A 20,863-nucleotide genomic window follows, 5' to 3' on the forward strand; every position below is an offset into this window, starting at 1 on the left:
AAAGAACAAAGCCATATCATTCAATAAAGAAAGAATCAAGCAAATAAAACTATTCAAGCTGGACACTCAAGTCTATTTTCTACATATATTGATTATTTTTTCTTTCATGTTGGCTTATTTATATATGTATGTATAGTATAGATCTGTTGTTCCAAATTTTCATTTCTAAAATTGATGTCTAGCTCCAAAAAGAATGAGTTCAAACAACCCAAAATATAGCAACGTTTAAGTATAGGTAGAATATTTACATGTGTATTTTGAACAATATATTCTTAGCTGCTCCTATATATTCCCATGTTTTCATATTTTCTTTTAATGACATTTAAGGGGAGATATAGATGTAATATATATATATATATATATTGATGCCTTAGTTCTTGAAAATTCAAAACAAGGTCGGTATTGGAACTTGTATTATGGACGATCAAGATTAAGGCCGTTTTGTTCTTGTTAAAATGGAATGGTTTTTGTCGATGCTCGATGTTGTTGTTGGTGAAACCATGGGACTCCTCCTTGCTTTAAAATGGGTACAAGATTTGCACTTGGCTAATGTTGATTTTGAACTTGACTCTAAGACCGAGGTTGACAAATTCCATAGTAAGAAAGCTCATATAGTTAAGAGTTGGGCAATATCATTCGTGATTTTCAATTTTCATTGTTTTTTGGATGATGCGCTGGTTCACTTAGAATAAATATGAGGGCTTATAAAAAGAATAAATTAACCCTAATTTTTTCTTCAACAAGTAGAAGGTGAAAGATGAAACAATGCAGACTAATGTTCATGCTTCTACCACTTCAGGTATGCTACAGTTTTTCATTTATTGAAAATGTTCAAGTGGTTTTGTGAAAGAAAAAAAAAATCTAACTATTGACACACGTGTATGTCAGTGTGTATATTTGCTACATAACAGATCATGAATGCACCACTAGAGTAGACCATTAAATCTTATTTTTTTGTATTTAGTTAACTATATTGTTTTTGATTAGTAAAGTGGCTGCTGCATACTTCTGGTTGTCTTTTCATGATCTGTGTGTATAAAATTTCTTAGTCATGACCAATTCATGTGACTATAATGGTATTTCAGTTAGGAATTAAATTGAAATCAAAGAATTAGGCCTATTAATTTAGCTACTTGCTTTATTAGGCTATGGTAATCATAAATATTTACTTTATGTTCTGTTACTGATTTGGTTAAAGAATATTGAAATTATCCTGTGGTGAGTAATATTATTAGTATTATTAATATATTTTAAGAGTGATCATAGTATCACAGTTCCTTTAAATTTAAGAATGGTCATAGCACCATATTCCCTATATTCCCTATAATAAGAATGCTCTCCGTACCATATTAGTGTTGAGACAAAATCCTATTTTGATGTTTTAAAGATAACAACCCTTAATTAAATTTTAATTTGATTCTGATCATTTTGTGATCTAACAAGTGCTCTTGAGTGATTTAATTTAAGAACAGATGCAATGGATTAAATTAATCTTGTTTCACTCATAAGAAAAGAATCAAACAAGTTTTAGACAAATCTGCAGTAGAAGAATGATCTCAGATTGGTCTCCAGACTTGTGTGTTCTAAAGCATAAGCACTTATTCAAGTCAACTGGTACAAGACAAGAAAGAACTTTTTAAGTTGGACTTATTAAAGGATCATAACAGTGCAAATAAGTCATTTAAGGCAAGGAATTGTTTTTGGTTCTTGAGCTTACTCGAATAAGCTTCTTTAAGGAATAATAACTTCACATCTTGCAACAAGGCTTTATGTTCTCCAAGAACATCATTAAAGAAGTTAATCTAGACCAATGAGAACTCAGCAACAAGTACATACAGCTTGCAATGAAGGTTCATATCTGATCCAAAGTACAAGCTTATGACATGGGTGGCTACATTCTCCCATAAAATAGTACTTATCTCACTATTCATGTGTCCTTTGAAGGACAAGTGAACAGTGGCTACTCTATGCCTTTGATGAAGAGTTTACAGCTGGTTGACAACTTGCAACAACTTACAACAGCTATATTTTCGTTGGACCTTATCCACACCATCTCAGAGAATGGTCTCCAACGTCCTGGAGAATGATCTCCCAGTTTCTGCACTTAGGTGGCAATCTTATCCAAATGAATTCAAATCTTATTTTCCCACATGGGAAATACATTTGCAACGGATATACACTCAGAGACAACCCATTTACAGTTGGCCAAAGAATATTTCTGACCAACAAGTACAAGTGACTGTCAGAGACCATGAGAAGAACGATCTCCTGAAGCATCTGAAGGACAGAATCACATGGGCTGTTTTGTTTGTCTCTCAACGGCTATTTCTTCACTCACAACGGATATGTGTGATGTCCAAGCAACAAAGGAGCATCTCCATCTATAAATAGCATGTTGGTTTAATTGGAAGAGCAAGAACTTGAAGCACACAAAGCAATCTAAATACATTCCATCTCAAGCAATCAAGCTCTTCTTTTCACTCATACTCTAAAGCTCTCTAGAAATCTAGGATCATATTTTGTAGAGTACTTTGAGTGTATCAATTTGTAAGCTTCACATCCGGTTAGGTGTATAAGCTTAGATCCAAAAGAATCATTGTTAAATCTTTAAGATTCTCTCAAGTCAATTGGGTATAATTGATTGAGGTTACCTTGTAAAGGTAGATCAGCTGAATATAGCTGGATACTTTGTGATCTGGATTTAGGTCATAAAGGGTTCTTTGATCTGGGCTTAGATCAAAGGGAAGTTTCTGTAATCTTGGTCTAGATTATAGTGGACAATCTCACGCAAGTGGGGACTGGAGTAGCCCATACTATTAAGGGGTGAACCAGGATAAATTCTTTGTGTGATTCTCTTCTCCCTTACTCTTTTAGTTTATGCAAACACTATACACACTAATCACTTGATTATTTGCATTTACATTTTAAGGAGAACGTTCTCCAGTTGATCTAACCATCAAGCTTTTGTAGGCTGTTATTGTCTAACTTTATTTTGCAGTAGAAAATTTTAAAGGGTCACAATTCAAACCCCCCTTCCTTGTGACAAACTTTGTTACTTCAATTGGCATCAGAGCACTGCCTCTAAAATCTAAGCATCTAACAAGTGCTTGAGGAAAAGATTCAGGAAGGAAGTAATGTCTAAACCTGCAAAATTCATCTCAGAAGGAGGATCATCAAATAGACCACCTCTTTTTGAAGGAAATGACTACTACTACTGGAAAGACAAGATGGAACTATTTCTTAGGTCACAAGACATAAACATGTGGGCTGTAGTTGAAGTTGGAGACTATGCTCCACTGGTCAAAGATTCATTCACACCAAAACCACAACTTGAATGGACAACTCAAGAATCTGACAGGGTACTACTAAACACTAAAGCTCAATTATTTATTAAAAGTGCTTTGTGCAGGGAAGAATATGACAGGATCATGGAATGCAAGAACGCCAAAGAAATGTGGACTACTCTTCAAACACACCATGAAGGAACCAGCCACATAAAAGAAACAAGGATTGACATAGGAGTAAGAAAGTTTGAACTATTTGAAATGAGTAATAGTGAAACTATAGATCAAATGTATGGAAGGTTTACAGTCATCATAAATGAGCTGAATTCTCTTGGCAAAAAGTATACCACACATGAGAGAATAAGAAAGCTACTAAGATGTCTACCAGAAGAATGGAGACACATAGTAACTGCAATAACTGTAGCAAAAGATCTCAAAACAATGGATCTAGAAGATTTCATTGGATCTTTAAAAGCTCATGAAGCAATACTTCAAGAAAAGAAACCAGCAAATAACAAAATGATTGCTCTAGAATCACAAGTAAAAGAGAACCTTAAAAGAGAAATAACATGTGATGAAGAGAATCCCCTTCAACAAGATGATGAGGAAGAAATGGCTTTTCTCTCAAGAAGAATCCAAAGGCTGATGATGAGAAGAAATCAAATCAAAAATTCATTTCCACCAAGAAGAAATGAAACTGATTTAAGCCAAGTAAAGTGTTACGGATGCAATCAAACTGGACATTACAAAAATGAATGTCCAAAGCTGAAGCAAAGAAGACCTCCCTACAACAAATCCATGATGGCTACATGGGACGATCTAGAAGAATTACCAGAAGAAGAAGAAGCAAATGTCTGCCTAATGACCAGAACCAACTTTGATGAGGTAAATCTTGAACCTTGTTCATCATGCATGAAAACTGAACAACTATTTGATAATCTCTTGTATGATTCACAAATTACTGCTCAAAAGTATGATCAACTTAAAAATGAACTCACTGAAATTATTAAAGAAAGAGATGAGTATAAATTTGAACTTACTAAAGTCATCAAGGAAAAAGATGAATATGAAACTAAAAATAAAACCTTAGAAGACACTTTAAAAAGAGTTCAAAATGATCTAGATAAAGTATCTAAGTTAAGTAAAGAAGAAATTATTGTTCAACAAGAAAACTTAGGACTAAAACAGAATATTTCACTTTTAGAAAAAGACATAGCCAAATATGTAAAAGCAACTGAAACCTTTGAAAACATCCTAGGTGTTCAACAAAGAGTAATTAATAAAAATGGAATAGGCTTCAAAACTCATCAAACAATTTATGATAAAGTTTTCTTACCTAAAAAAGATCAAAAAGTAAAAAAACTGTTTTGTTCCTTCTGTCATAAACATGGACACATAAGATATTTTTGTTTTAAGAAAAGATCAAAAAAGTCTGTGAGAGATCATTCTCCAGATAATCTCCAAAACTGGTCTCAAAGGAATGCATACACAAAACCATCTCATAAGAGGATGCATTTTAAAAACACTAACCAACAAGGACCCAAATCCATATGGGTACCAAAAGTCTTACTAAACTCAAATGCAGGAATGTATGCTAGCAGTCAAGAAAAAGCCATGGTACTTGGACAGTGGCTGCTCGAGGCACATGACTGGAGACAGACACAGCTTCCTTTCCCTTGAAGAAAAGGAAGGAGGAACCGTTACCTTTGGAAATAATGAAAAAGCTAGTATCAAAGGTAAAGGTATAATAGGTAAAATTAATTCTGCTAAATTAGAAAATGTTCATTATGTAGAGGGTCTAGAACATAACTTAATAAGTATTAGTCAACTATGTGATAATGGTCTTGAAGTTATTTTTAAAACTCATACATGCGAAATTAAACAAATATCTTCTGGAAAAACTCTTTTTAATGGATCAAGAAAAAAGAATGTATATGTCATATATCTAGATGAACTGCCTGTTGAGTCATGTTTTGTATCTCTTGAAAAGGATAAATGGATTTGGCACAAAAGAGCAGGACATGTAAATATGAGAACAATTGCAAAACTTTCTCAACTTGATCTAGTAAGAGGATTACCAAAGATAAGTTTTGACAAAGATAAACTATGTGAAAGTTGTACAAAAGGAAAACAAACCAAAAGTAGTTTTAAACCTAAAGATTTTATTTCAACTAAAAGACCTCTTGAATTACTTCACATAGATTTGTTTGGACCTGTCAAAACTACTAGTCTAGGTGGCAAAAACTATGGTTTTGTTATTGTTGATGACTACTCTAGATACACATGGGTTTTATTTTTAAAAAGTAAAGATGAATCTTTTGAATCTTTTAAAATCTTTTGTAAAAAGGTTCAAAATGAAAGAGGTTCAAATATCATCTCCATAAGAAGTGATCATGGTGGAGAATTTGAAAACTCCCACTTTGAATCATTCTTTGATGAAAATGGTATTTCTCACAACTTTTCTTGCCCAAGAACTCCTCAACAAAACGGAGTTGTTGAAAGAAAAAATAGAACCTTACAAGAAATGGCAAGAACTATGATAGACGAATCCAATGTTGAAAAATACTTTTGGGCTGAAGCTGTCAACACTGCTTGCTATATCTTGAATAGAATGTCTATTAGAAAAGTTTTGAACAAAACTCCTTATGAACTTTGGAAAGATAAAAAACCAAATGTTTCTTATTTTCACATTTTTGGGTGTTATTGTTACATCTTAAATATTAAAGACAATCTAGGAGATATTGAAGACCACACCATTCCTGATCCAAGCCAGAAAAGAAAAAGAGAAGATTTTGAAAAGGATAGCAATCTGAACCTTCTAGCTGAAGCTGTGACAACACAGCAGGGAGACCATCCTGAGATCATTCTCCCAGTCTCAGCTCCAACAGAACAAACCAAAGAAACTGTAAGTGAAAAAACCACTTCTGCTCAGTTCAATCCTTTTGTATCCCTAGAGTTTGATAACCTAAGAAATGATTTTGGCAACCCTCAAAATCCTCACACCTCTGTCTTGAATAATGACTTTTCCACCATTAATAATCCTGTCAATACATCCATCTTCTCACCTTTATTAACCTCTCCACAAACCTCCTTTGACACCACAGATTTTCTGAAAAATTTCATTTCAACTCCTTCAGATTTTTCAAAAATCCATCAGCCTATCTATACTGATGCTGGTCCATCTCTGCCATCCTTCCCTCAAAACTTTGCTTCCATGCAATCTTTCTGCACTAGCTACCCATCAACTGATTCTGCTGCATTCCAAAACTCTGCAAATATACCTCCTTTTGACTCAAGACCCATCAAACAGTCAAAAGTTGAGAAAGATATGGCTAAGCTCTTTCAAGCCATCAAGATCAACAACACTCTGATGAACTACACTATCCATGAGCACCAGCTCTTTAGGACCTGGCTCACAGAAGAATTTTGCCCAGCTATGCGTATCAATCCACCTCCATTCAATCCTCCTCCACAAGTTCCTGATTTTCCAGAACTTGACCAGGATTCAAGCCCTGATCACTCTCCACCAGCTGATCCTTAGAAGCATTTCCTGCTGCCTCCCACCTCTTTTTGCTGTTGACAAAAGGGGGAGAATGAACTCTGTAGTAATTAGGGGGAGATTGTGAAGTTTTTAGACTCTTTTGAATTGTTATGTTTGTTTCTAATTATGTATTATCAGTCTTAGAATTTGTAGATATAGTTGGAAGTTGTTTTGGTTTCAACTTCTAATTGTATGTTGTTTGAATTCTAAGAATTAGACTATGTTTTAAATTACTTTTATGTTTTGAATCACTTTGTTTTGATCATTAATCATGTACCTGAACAATGTCATACTCTCTGATTATGAGTTTGATTAATGAATGCTATGTTTATGTCTTTACATACTTTTACTCAATTTGCATTTGCATATTTTATAAATTGATAAAGAATGCTAAAATTGAGGGGGAGCTTTATATGATTAAATCACAAGTATTATTACTGAATATGGTTTAATCAGAATCACAATCAAAAATTAATTAAAGGTTTTGTCATCATCAAAAAGGGGGAGATTGTTGAGACAAAATCCTATTTTGATGTTTTAAAGATAACAACCCTTAATTAAATTTTAATTTGATTCTGATCATTTTGTGATCTAACAAGTGCTCTTGAGTGATTTAATTTAAGAACAGATGCAATGGATTAAATTAATCTTGTTTCACTCATAAGAAAAGAATCAAACAAGTTTTAGACAAATCTGCAGTAGAAGAATGATCTCAGATTGGTCTCCAGACTTGTGTGTTCTAAAGCATAAGCACTTATTCAAGTCAACTGGTACAAGACAAGAAAGAACTTTTTAAGTTGGACTTATTAAAGGATCATAACAGTGCAAATAAGTCATTTAAGGCAAGGAATTGTTTTTGGTTCTTGAGCTTACTCGAATAAGCTTCTTTAAGGAATAATAACTTCACATCTTGCAACAAGGCTTTATGTTCTCCAAGAACATCATTAAAGAAGTTAATCTAGACCAATGAGAACTCAGCAACAAGTACATACAGCTTGCAATGAAGGTTCATATCTGATCCAAAGTACAAGCTTATGACATGGGTGGCTACATTCTCCCATAAAATAGTACTTATCTCACTATTCATGTGTCCTTTGAAGGACAAGTGAACAGTGGCTACTCTATGCCTTTGATGAAGAGTTTACAGCTGGTTGACAACTTGCAACAACTTACAACAGCTATATTTTCGTTGGACCTTATCCACACCATCTCAGAGAATGGTCTCCAACGTCCTGGAGAATGATCTCCCAGTTTCTGCACTTAGGTGGCAATCTTATCCAAATGAATTCAAATCTTATTTTCCCACATGGGAAATACATTTGCAACGGATATACACTCAGAGACAACCCATTTACAGTTGGCCAAAGAATATTTCTGACCAACAAGTACAAGTGACTGTCAGAGACCATGAGAAGAACGATCTCCTGAAGCATCTGAAGGACAGAATCACATGGGCTGTTTTGTTTGTCTCTCAACGGCTATTTCTTCACTCACAACGGATATGTGTGATGTCCAAGCAACAAAGGAGCATCTCCATCTATAAATAGCATGTTGGTTTAATTGGAAGAGCAAGAACTTGAAGCACACAAAGCAATCTAAATACATTCCATCTCAAGCAATCAAGCTCTTCTTTTCACTCATACTCTAAAGCTCTCTAGAAATCTAGGATCATATTTTGTAGAGTACTTTGAGTGTATCAATTTGTAAGCTTCACATCCGGTTAGGTGTATAAGCTTAGATCCAAAAGAATCATTGTTAAATCTTTAAGATTCTCTCAAGTCAATTGGGTATAATTGATTGAGGTTACCTTGTAAAGGTAGATCAGCTGAATATAGCTGGATACTTTGTGATCTGGATTTAGGTCATAAAGGGTTCTTTGATCTGGGCTTAGATCAAAGGGAAGTTTCTGTAATCTTGGTCTAGATTATAGTGGACAATCTCACGCAAGTGGGGACTGGAGTAGCCCATACTATTAAGGGGTGAACCAGGATAAATTCTTTGTGTGATTCTCTTCTCCCTTACTCTTTTAGTTTATGCAAACACTATACACACTAATCACTTGATTATTTGCATTTACATTTTAAGGAGAACGTTCTCCAGTTGATCTAACCATCAAGCTTTTGTAGGCTGTTATTGTCTAACTTTATTTTGCAGTAGAAAATTTTAAAGGGTCACAATTCAAACCCCCCTTCCTTGTGACAAACTTTGTTACTTCAATTAGAACGGTCATAGCACCGTATTAGAATGTACTTAAAATCATAGCGCAATGGTTTTAGTACCATATTTGAGGTGTAATTCTTGCCCGATATCTACCTTATCGGTATCAGTAGAGAACTTAGCTGTTTTATCCTGGAGACTTCGTGGTTGATCGTCTGCCTTGCACAATTTTGGGCAGTGCCACGAAACGTCTTAAAGAAAGCGTATTCACCCGCAACTCGGTCCAGTAATCTCTTCGGTGGCTGAAAATTATTTTTAACGATTTTGAATCTCGGAAACAACACATTTTTTCAAATTATTATAGGTATGTGACTTGTCTATGTCGTGTCTGGTGGCTGTGCTTCTGGGTCTCCGTCCTCTAACCATAAATTTATTTTAGCAAACAAAATGAAAAGTCAGTTGATCTTTTTAAAAAAAGTTAATTAATTGGAGTGAAAATTGAAGGATAAAGAAAGAAGAGTAGAGGGACAAAGGGTTTCTGTTTTGTTATAATAATAAAAAAAAAAGCAGCGAAACAAATGTAAGAAGCATAATAAATTAATAATAACCGTAATTAAGCAGTTTCTTTCAAAATTAATAATTGTTATTTGAACTCATTTCTTTCATAGTTACACACACCAACTGAATCAAACATAGATGTTCATTCATTCATTTATGTTGAGAGTAGATGCGGTTAGTGTTTCTTTGTTTCATTCACTATTGTCTATTCTAATCTCTAATTATTATATTTTGTTATCAAGACTACACAACAAGCTTTTGTAATCGATGGGGTCTGAAATCAGCAAAGGTGTTGATGGCCTTGGAAGTGCTATAGGCAGTGCTTTCACGGCTCCATTCAAGAGTGTCTTTGGTGGATCATGCCAGTAAGTAATCATTCTTCTTCTTCTTCAAATGGATGCCAAAAATTAAATGTAACCACACGTATGTATGTCAGACACGGACACATCTTCAATTTGAAGTGCGGTTACTAGTTACTAGATAATAGCTAGAGAGTGTGTTACGGTCGCGTGATAATGGAATTTCTCTTGATAATTGTTCTTATACAAACATTTTCACACTTCATTTGTTATCCATGATTTGGTTTCATTCTACTTATTGGTATGAATAAGTCTGAGTGAGAGCATACAGTATTAACTCAATTTTATTGACTCCATCTATCATCTGCAGGGACATATGTTCAGGACCATTGGACGTGATGTGTTTCATTGAACATTTTTGCATCTCCAGCATTGTCAAACTGCTGATGATTTTGGTCCTATGCTACATATGTAATTTTTTGTACATGCTATATATTTTTAATACTAGTTACTTTCAACACTATATGATATTCATTATATTGCATGTTTGGTTTCAGGTTTGTTGTTCTTGTACTCGTTGTTCAAACTTGGTATATGCCAATGCATAGGAAGAAGCCTTTGTAAGATGTGTTGTGTCACTTGTGAACTCTCTTGCTTTGCTTTACTAAACATCACCAGTAACTTGTGGCACAAGCTAATAAATACAAAGAGGGTTTACCGCGGAAGAAGAAGACGCCGTTTTCAACATGATGATGTTGAGCTTGGCTACACCTCACCCTCAACTGATCATGAAAACAATAGTTTGTGTGATTATAGAAGTCGTCATTTTGGTAGAAAGAGAAAATCCTTGAGAGAAAGAAGTAGAAGAAATGGCCACTCTGTGCACCTCTCAAGGATGAAAGGGAAATCTTGGAGAGTGGAGAGCTCAAGAAAGATCCAATTAAGTAAAGTCCGGAATCAGAGAGGAAAAACTACCGTTATCAAAAGGCGGCGCCATAAACGATGAAATGATAATTATGATTAGTATCAAATTTGATTCATAACATTATAAAAACAAATATCATTTGGAGTATGTCATTTGTCATCCAAATAAGATTGAACGGTGGTAGATTTCCTAATGGACGACCACATGGAATCTCTGTTTTTGCACCATTCTACATTGGAATATTTTTTCATCTACCATTCTACATTTTCCTAAGTATATATGGGAGAGGCAACCATAAATTTTCTTATTGAGCATATATGTACGTCATCTCTCCCCTCCTAACTTAGCTATGCTAGGTTAGCTTTTCCTAGCGCGTCGCCACGAAGATCTTCCAGCTAGGAGGTCTTTCTCCTTCAAAGAGTTTTCTCGTGTTCTTTTGAAAGAAGGGCTGCGTTGGAATATAGGGAATGGGTCTCATATTCATGTGTAGTTGGACAATTGGGTGCATAGGTCAAATGGTTCGAAGATTCTGTCTGTGACTTTTGCTAAGTTTATTAGGAGACAAACAAATGTGATTGCTCATGTTCTAACAAATATGGACTTAGTTAGTTTTCACATCTTCATTAATATAACAAAATTAAAGCGCGGTGATTTATAGTTTCAACAACTAATTGTGAGACAATTTCAACGGTCAGCTAATCTTTGGCTTAATATTTTTGCTCCTAAAAGATCGACTTCACATTGAAATCATCCGAACATGGGGCACCAGGGTGGTGGCCATTACCTTGCTAGTTATCGATCGGTGCTATGGGAATTAAGGAAGCCTCAGAAGTTCCTGCCCCTTGTGTTGCCTTAAAAAACGGTGAAAGCAATGTCAGCACCTATGAATCACCTGATAATCCTGTAGTCGGAAAGAAGAAGATTGGTTTTGCCTCTTTTGCAACTGGAATAGTTCATGGACTGCAACCAGACGCGTTGATGATGGTGTGTACCTGCCCTTGTTTTGCCTTCTCGCTTATCTGGTTCTTATTTGGAACTGTAGTTGCAATGGGGAGCTATACGGTATTTATAGGATCATGTAGTCAGGCACTAAAGGATAGGATTCCTAGAAAAACTGAGAAACTCACTTGGGCTTCTTCTCTTGTAACCATAGCCCTTGTGTTTGCCATCATCATTTGCCAGTTATTTGGATTTAGTTTGTATTGATTTACACTTTAATCAACCGGGAACCGTTGTGATGATCAACTTGATCTTAGTGTTAAGAAAAAGTAGTGCTGTTAGAGAGAAATTTTATTGTTCAGAGAATGTTCAACATTCATACAACGTGATATTGGTTCCTTTTTTTTTTTTTTTCTTTCAATTAATGTATTTTGAACTTTTAATTCTCTTCAGCTTAAATTTTGTAAAAATCTAATTAATGTATTTTGAACTTTAAAAAAGATCTTATAAAATAGGATAACAAAATTTTGCAAAAGAGTCTTTCGGATGAAGGTAGTAAAACTCTGGCGAATTGGATTATTCTTCAGCTTAGAACTATGTAGCTGTCATATTTTTATGATTTCAACTGTAAATCTTAATCCAAAACTAATATTACAACCTACAACAATTGTCAAATCATACATCAAATGTGTTTGGTTTTACAAATCGTGTAAAAAGACAATGATGAAGACCAGATGAAAGTTAATGTACTATTAATTAGTGATGATAGAGAGTTTTGAATTTTATTCCATATACGTGTGCTTTGATATCAACCTAACGATGCAACCAATACCAATTATCTGTGCCTATAATGTGTTGCTAGATATATGCTCTAGAAAGCTATCCAGCATGAAAATAAGCACATCTTTTCATGGTAAATAAGAATATAAAAAGAATTGAACAAACAATATTGTTGCATGAGTCTATATTTCTTATATCAGCACACAAGTACCATTTTATTTCTACTGAAAAAGACCGGAGATAGTATAAATGTTAAGTTACTCTTAGTTGTCTCCAAAATTTTACAGCAAATTTGTTTTTGGCATAAACATCTAAATATCCAAGTGTAGTTTACTTGAGTTCAAAATCAATAGTATCCGAAGAGTTATATCCATCTTACAGTACATGAAAGATTCAGTTGTTTTACTAAATTCTGCAAGCCACATCCCACCCTGCAACAGAAAATTGCAATAACATTCACTGCGCATGAAATATGTGCTTATTCAGTATATTCCAGCACTCCAAAACAAAATAATCCCAAATTATAATCGGTGACATTTTCCCTGGAGCAGATAATATAAACAGACTTCAATGGATTAGGAATTCAGAACTGAACAAATTTGTTATACTGTGATATCAATAGTGAACAAAATGGGCAACGATCCTTGCGCTACTGAATTGTTTGCTACATACAAGGCTGGATTTTCTAATTCAGCATCGTTCCCTTTCAGTATTTCTATGATTACAAACAATTGAAAACTGAACAATTCAAGCTCAATTGCCATCTAAGAGACTAATGTTAAACTTTTAGCTTAAAACTCGGTGCTAGAAGGCAAAGGCAAGGACTTCATGGACATGGAATACACATCAGTGCTTGTGTTTTTTGTCAATGTCATAAAGAACACACATGTCTGCTGCTGTCTTCATCTGAAATCAAATGGATCTTATAGCAGATTAAAATACAGGACTTAAATCAACAAACAAATAAAGTCAACCATTCAATCAAAATACCTAGTAGGTGTAGCGAAATAAATAAAAATCAATCAATTCTTATTACAACACTTTCTTTATATGGCTAGAAGCCTAGAATATAAAGAGCCAAACCTTTGGGGTTTGTTTGGGAGTTAAGAAGGGGATGAAGGATGAGGCTTTAAAGAAAAGGAAGGAAGAAAGGGAAGGTGAAGGGAGGATAGTCCCTCATCTTGCCTAGGTAATCTATTTTTCTTCGTGGTACTAAATACCCCAATTATGTGAGAACTTGCAAAATAAATTGGGAGAGGACTTTGGAGAACTACGGAGGATTTTAGAGGGCTTTGAAAAATTTCCCAAATTCTCTTCCTCTTTTTATAATATACTCTCGAAACAAAGAAAATCTTAGTCATAAGCTTTCCCTTACCCTCCAAAGTCCAAATACACACGCCCAAACAAGGTGAGAGATTCTCCTCTCTTCTCCTCCTAACTCCCAAAAATAAAACCTTTAAGTCAATTATCAAAGTCATAATATGAAGATATTAAGGTCTAGTTTGGGTTCAGTTTCAGTAGGCACGCTTCTAGACTATGGAGTATTTAGCTCTGATTTGCATTTTTATTTTTCTTCCATGTCTTGTGGAGGTTAGCAAAAGCAGTGGAAAAGTTGTTGAATGAATAAAGGGCAATATGGTGTCACACGCTCTACAGAAGGGTCTAGGCAAGGGGCAAACTCGAGCTATTGTAGACAGCCTGATATCAATTTTAGAGTCAACCGGAGCTCCAGTCACATGGAAGCAACTACAATTATTGGAAACCAAGGCTCCACCTCTTCACTTAACAAGACGATATTCAATATTAAAAGATATGAACAATTTAGCACTACCCTGTTTTCTCGGAGTTCAGATTTTCTTTTTCTTCCCATTATAGGATGGTGATAATAAAAAACTAAATATATAGAGCATCTCATCATCTAAAATATGCAGGCATAAATAAACCATGTACAGACCTGAATAACATTTATAATTTGCTTGGTTGCCCATCCAAATAAACTTGTGCCAATTAGGAAAGAGACCAGTGTTATCTTTTGTAAATTACTTGATAAAACCTGAAAATAGAAACAATTAAGAAACTAAGATGATCAGAAGAAACCATCTAACTATCATAGATAATGGGCCCGTTTGTTTAAGATTATAAAAAATCATTTTGATATTTTAGTTATGTTTTTAAGCATTTTTCAAAAAACATTTCGTTAAAGAAATGATTTTTATGTTGAAAATGAGAAATCATTTTGATTAGCTTTTGAAGAAAGTTATTTTAATAGATGAGAGAGAAATACAAAATCAAATATTTTTTGCGAAACCAAGCAACGTTGTTAATCATTTTGAAACAAACACAAAATAGTTTTTTTTTTAAAAAAAAAAAATACATAATAATCTTTAAATTGTTTATATCAAAATCACAAACAGGCCTCATCTAAAAAGCATCAGAAGCACAGAGAAAATACTAACATCCGCCAATGTCTCTGTTTGATTCTCCGCAAGATAAAACAATATTAAGTAAAGAACCTGTAGAATATAAAGGATAAGAAACTCATAAAAACAATATATAATGATTTTCTCACAAAATATTAAGATGACAGCAAAACAATTACCTCACATGAGACACAACAGTATGCCATAAACATCCTATTTCCATAATATGCCCTAAAAAGCCAGTTGGTGCTGTCCTTCACATCTTTATGACTAGCCTTGCCAGCCAAGAAAGTGCTGCATTTAAAGTAAAAACTCAACTCAATAAATTTCATCCAAGATTGAATCCGGTAACTGCAGAATCATACAATTTGAGTAAGGAGAGAAAAAGAACAGTTAACTTACAATACCTGTACATTTGAAACCAGTGGCTGCCAATGTCTAAGGCGAGCAATGACAGGAAGATCAGGCCAGGCCTTTACACAAATTCAGCCTAAAAGTCAGGTGTACAGGCTTAAAGTCATAGCAACTGAGGAATAGTTCAAAAGGAGATATATCTTACTTGTATAATTGGGATAGAACTACAAGAAGACAAGCAGTGCTAATCCTGTAGTTAAGGAAACCACCTTAATTTAAAGCACATAGGAATCAAACAATATACAGAATTTAAAGCAGAGTATTAATCAACATATTTCTTTAGCTTGCTTGTGTACTGTTGCTGAAGGGACCAAGAATAACCTGTCTGTTACCATATCCAGCACAGCTCCAAATGTTGACACTGAATCAAGAAAATAACAATAGTTAACGAAAAATGCTACATTGTATAGTGGCTTATTAAAGAATAACATTGTGGCGTGGAGCTATGGATGCTTGATTAATATATTGGTTTATTATATGGAATAATTACATCTAAAAAATTAAAACTAATAAGTACACGGAGACAGGAGCTTTGCAAATTGAACAGTCAGGGTATGTTATAAGTTTGTTTTATAATGGTTCTTAAATATAGAAAATCGATGAAATACCAGCAGCGTGATTTGAGCCAGAGACCTTTATGTTGATGATGTTTAATCTACCATTGGAAACAACCTTCATTAGCATACAAGCCTTCCTACCATTTATTTTGTTTATTTTTATTTATACAAGCAAACGGCCACCCTAATCAATGTTTCATAAAAAAAAATGTAAAATTCAAAGAATCAACAGAATGCCATCATGGGAGCAAAAACATGGCAGCTGGCACTCAAGAATGGAGAAAGTATATATGACCACAGATTTAAATTGTAAACACTTCTCATACAAAGATCTAAGCAAATTCCATCTGTAATATTCCCTCAGTTTCAAACTGATTTTCAAGTTTTAAGTTCCAAATGATTTTGAAACATTCAATAATCAGGAAGAGTTTGAAAAATCAAGTTTTACCTACTTTCACAAAACAGAAGGCTGCTAAGAGTAAAATTACTTAACACATCATCATATTCAGAACACTCAAAATCACAAGGAGTCAGAAAATGTCGTAATTCCTAATTATTGACCAACTTTTGCATAAGAATGTTACTGTGATGTAAAGATTCTTTTAGTCAAGTATTGACATTATTTACAATATTCAATAGAAAAATATGAGCGATCTCAAATCTGAAAAAAATTATACCTTTTTTTTGAACAAGCAAAAAAAAAAATTATACCTTGATTGAATCTTCGAGCACACCAGCCATCCACAGCATCACATACAAAACTGGCAACACAAATTCAGCTAAATTATGCCCGCATATATATATTAAAAATGCAAAAGTTCAATAGAAGGAATAAATCATTAAAACTGTATCTCACCTGAAAAAGTAGAGAATAGGGAAAATTATTTTGTTTCTTAAACATAAAGAGAAGGCAAGACAGTTCAAAAGCACCCGGATGTATCCTGCATCCTCACAAACAGTCAAGAGTTAAGACAGGGTATTCTTGGAACACTACGAGCAAGAACTTGATAAAAATCTCTTGAACAATCCAACAAAAAAACAGTGCTACACTGCTTACAATAATAAACATCTTTTGTTTAAAAAACTAGTTGCTAACACATGGCATCATCCTTGTAAAAAATGCATGATACGACCCAATAGACAGTCCTAAAATGGCCTGGATAAAATTTATGTATTACTCAGTCCATCTGTCCTATATTAATATTGTTCTATCTCAATATAGTTATCATATAATCACTTATTATATAAATGCTTAGGTATAAGATATATCTATTAAAAAGAGATAAAATAAAGTCAAAGTATTTCATATAAGTTGTAAGTTGTTCGTTCTCTGTTAGGAGTCCCACATCGAGTATATCAAAGTGCTCAATGTGGTATTTAAGTCATGAGGCTCTCCCAGTCCTGCCTATTGGACTAGTCTTTTGGGTTGGGCTCTCCTCATGTGCTCAAGTCCTAACAATTGGTGATTTCATTGAGAGCTGGACCACGGAAAGGGATACCTATAGGTTGGATTAAGGTGCTCCAACGAATACTAATAGGTGAGTTAAGCCGCCGAAAAGGAAAGGGCTACCATCGTCGGGTCAGTGCCGATAGAGTGAAAGCCAACGTGGATGTCGGCTCTTAAAGGGTGTGGCAATGTATATCCTAAAATTCTCATACGCTATCTTGGAATGCTTTTGAAAATAAGCCAAAGACAACTTATGGACATGTCATAAATTGTTTCCATAAAAGTTTTTCCAAACAGTTTCGCAAGTGCTTATGTCAGTATATAAGCTCAAATAAACCAATCAAAACAAACGCTATGTATTAGAAGACTACGGTTTCTACAATGTGTAAGCAAATATCAGAGAATAAAACGACATATCAACCATTAAAATAAAATACCCACCAATGATATTAGGAACGTACAGGTAGACGGATAATTTACTGGATCTTGGTGCAGGTTTCTTTGCCATTGAACCTTCTTATACTCCTCTAAAACTTGACTGTTAAGTATATAGGAATACCAATCAAATATTTACCTGCACACATAGTTTGTTTTCATTGAGAAATCCCATCATAACCATAACAGAACATGCATACAAAGGTACTAACCCCCATCTCATTTCATGCACATGTAAGTACATAACCATAACCATAACCATAACCATAACAGAACATGCATTAAGTTGAAAATCATAATCTACCTAAACCAACCATTAATCTATCTATATACACAAGCATATAATTTTGAAATTCTCTAATCCTATGTATCAATCGCACAGTTATGGTTCACAATCGCTGAAACGCGGTGCGGAGTGGAGCTCTTGTCCGCTGCCTTTTACACGGCGGTTCTGGCGACCACAAATCGCGGTGGAATCGCATCCGGTGATTTTTATTTATGTAATAAAAAATAAATAAAAGATAAAAAAAGTGGAGGGAGTTTCTCACTGTTTGTGGCGGCCACGACGAATACCGCCTTCGTTTTCCAGCCAGTGGAGTTCAGCGGGAGTCGGACTTATAGTTTCCGATTGAAGGGTGAAGCTGCAGGCAGTTGAAAATGGAAAGGAAAAGGAAGTCGATTGGGTTTGTTGTGATCAGATTTAGAATCTCATGCTTTGTTTATTTGCATTAGTTTACTTTATTCTCTCATTATCATATTAGTGTTATTATTAAGCATAGGGATCAAATTACACCGTTAATGTTACACTACTCAATAACCTTTTAATGAATACAAATTTTATAAAATCCACCGTCGGATTGAAAGTTTATATCATTTAGATCATTCATGTTCAATTTTTCAAAAATCTAAAATCAAGTTTATATCATTTAGATCATCCATGTTCAATTTTTCAAAAATTTAAAATCGTTTGATATGTTATTGAGATCGATCTAGATTAACGCTTTATGTGTTTTTATTGAATACCGTTAAGCTTGATCAATCTCTATATGATATAAACTTTCAATCCAATAGTAGATTTTGTAAAATTTGTATTCGTTGAAGCGTTATTGAGCGATGTAACATTACTCAAATATTACACAGGTGTAATTTGATCCCTCCCCAATTATTATTATTATTATTATTATTATTATTATTATTATTATTATTATTATTATTATTATTATTATTATTATTATTATTATTATTATTATTATTATTATTATGAGGGATCAAATTACACTAATGTTACACCGCTCAATAACGTTTTAACGAATACAAAATTTATAAAATTCACCGTTGGATTGATAGTTTATATCGTATAGATCATCCATGTTAAATTTTACAAAAAAATCAAAAATCGTTTGATATGTTATTGACACCGATCAAGATTAACGATATTCAATAAAAACGCATAAACCATTAATCTTTAGTGGTAGGTGATTTATAGCTTTGACAACTAATTGTAGGTCAAGTTCAAAGATAACGTTGAGTGCTTAAAATTTTGAATTCACCCAAACGCATAGCAATGATCTTGGTGTGTGCTTTCAAACATTAAATTCATTTTTTTTCAAATTATTATATGTATCTGACTTGTCTGTGTCGTATCCGGTGTCGGTGCTTTATAGCAACCAGTCTCAAAGGGAGAGCCAATCGTAACGACTTCCATTTCATCATCAATAAGATGCAATCTCGGCTTACTTCTTGGAAAAATCATCTTTTAAACAAGCTTGGTAGATTAGCTCTCGCCTCTTCGGTTCTTTCCTCCATCCCCAATTATTACATGTAGGTTTCTTGGCTTCCTCAAAGCATATGTGATAGCATTGACCAAATGACAAGAAACTTCATCCGATGAGACTCCAACAACAAGGGAATTCATTTGGTGGGGTGGGACAAAATTGTCCGACCAAAGATTCAAGGTGGCTTGGGAATCCGACAAGCGAGGGAGCCCAACACTTGTCTCATTGGAAAGCTTGTTTGGGATATGGTGCAGTCTTCAAATAAGTTATGGGTCAACCTTCTCTCAAAAAAATACACCATAGGTTCAACCATTCTTCACACCAATAGTCTTTCCAATGCCTCTTCCACTTTGTCTTCTATAATTCGTGCTAAAAACATCTTAAAAGACGCTTTCTCTTGGCGAGCAGGTTCGAGGTCATCCTCCTTCTGGTTTAACCCCTAGAGCTCTTTAGGTTACCTTGGGACCATTGTCTCGTATGTTGACATCCATGATTTGCACCTCACTGTCAGAGACATACTCACCTCTGATAGCCCTCATTCCCAGATCCTCTACACCCAGCTTCCTCCGCCAGCCTCCAATCTCATCAACAATTTTCAGATCAGATTCAATGATTCTATTGAAGACGCTTTTATTTGGTCCAATAACAAGAATGGATCTTATACGGCCAAAAGCGGTTATAGTTGGCTCTTGTCCCAAAAAGATTCAGCTAACACCCCCTCAATCTCGTTTTCTTGGATTTGGATTTGGAAGCTTCACTTACTCGAGAAGATCAAATTCCTTTATTGGCTAGCCTGCCACAATTCGGTCCCCACCCTCTTGTTAATCCACCATCGTAAGATGAACCCCATCTTTACTTGTCCTCGATGTGGTACTTATGAAGAAACTTTTCTCCATTATGTTCGGGATTGTGATTTCTCTAGACCCATTTGGCACCACCTTGGATTTATCACCCGCGATTTCTTCATCCTTATGGATGCTCACGAGTGGCTCAAATTTGGCTCCACAGGTTCTCAAGCTTTCGTTTTCTCCGCTGGCGTTTGGTGGGCCTGGAGACATCGAAATTTGATGTGTTTACAAAACGAGACATGGTCTATCAATCGTCTCATTTTTAATATTCATAGTATGATTGCCACCCTCACCTCTTGTTTCTCATCCCGCTCAACAACCGCTTCGGAAGAGATGCATGTTAAATGGAACAACAATAACTACTCCGGTGTCATCCTCAATGTTGACGGAAGTTGCCTCAAATCACTTGTTAGAGCGGGCTTTGGAGGAGTTATCAGAAACGACTCAGGCTACTATTTGTCAGGCTTCTCAAGTTTCATTTAGG

At 34.7% G+C, this 20,863-nt stretch overlaps 3 protein-coding genes across 4 annotated transcripts; 2 read left to right on the forward strand and 1 right to left on the reverse strand.

The window, feature by feature from the left end:
* The first annotated feature begins 148 nt into the window (after positions 1–148).
* LOC123920398 lies at positions 149–11,462 on the forward strand. Its single transcript, XM_045972660.1, has 4 exons — positions 149–799; positions 9,783–9,905; positions 10,210–10,310; positions 10,397–11,462. The coding sequence occupies exons 2-4, from the start codon at positions 9,808–9,810 to the stop codon at positions 10,843–10,845; spliced, it is 648 nt and encodes a 215-aa protein (XP_045828616.1). The 5' UTR covers positions 149–799; positions 9,783–9,807; the 3' UTR covers positions 10,846–11,462.
* A 109-nt stretch (positions 11,463–11,571) lies between these two features.
* On the forward strand, positions 11,572–11,970 carry LOC123923049. Its single transcript, XM_045975697.1, has one exon. It carries the CDS (start codon positions 11,572–11,574, stop codon positions 11,968–11,970), a length of 399 nt encoding a protein of 132 aa, XP_045831653.1.
* Positions 11,971–13,035: 1,065 nt separating this feature from the next.
* On the reverse strand, positions 13,036–18,492 carry LOC123923690 (probable CDP-diacylglycerol--inositol 3-phosphatidyltransferase 2). 2 transcript variants are annotated; one of them, XM_045976405.1, is made up of 11 exons: positions 18,305–18,492; positions 17,763–17,895; positions 16,731–16,815; positions 16,586–16,635; positions 15,639–15,678; positions 15,463–15,507; positions 15,311–15,376; positions 15,083–15,197; positions 14,940–14,996; positions 14,438–14,536; positions 13,036–13,389 (listed from the first exon to the last, which is right to left on the reverse strand). In XM_045976405.1, exons 2-11 carry the CDS (start codon positions 17,827–17,829, stop codon positions 13,330–13,332), a joined length of 684 nt encoding a protein of 227 aa, XP_045832361.1. In that variant the 5' UTR covers positions 17,830–17,895; positions 18,305–18,492; the 3' UTR covers positions 13,036–13,329. The 2 variants fall into 2 exon arrangements, with proteins under 2 accessions (XP_045832361.1, XP_045832362.1); XM_045976406.1 differs by lacking the exons at positions 16,586–16,635; positions 16,731–16,815; positions 17,763–17,895; positions 18,305–18,492 and adding an exon at positions 15,926–16,033.
* Between the last annotated feature and the right edge of the window lie 2,371 nt (positions 18,493–20,863).

The sequence above is a fragment of the Trifolium pratense genome, linkage group LG4, assembly GCF_020283565.1.
Source record: "Trifolium pratense cultivar HEN17-A07 linkage group LG4, ARS_RC_1.1, whole genome shotgun sequence".
Classification (NCBI taxonomy): Eukaryota; Viridiplantae; Streptophyta; class Magnoliopsida; order Fabales; family Fabaceae; genus Trifolium; species Trifolium pratense.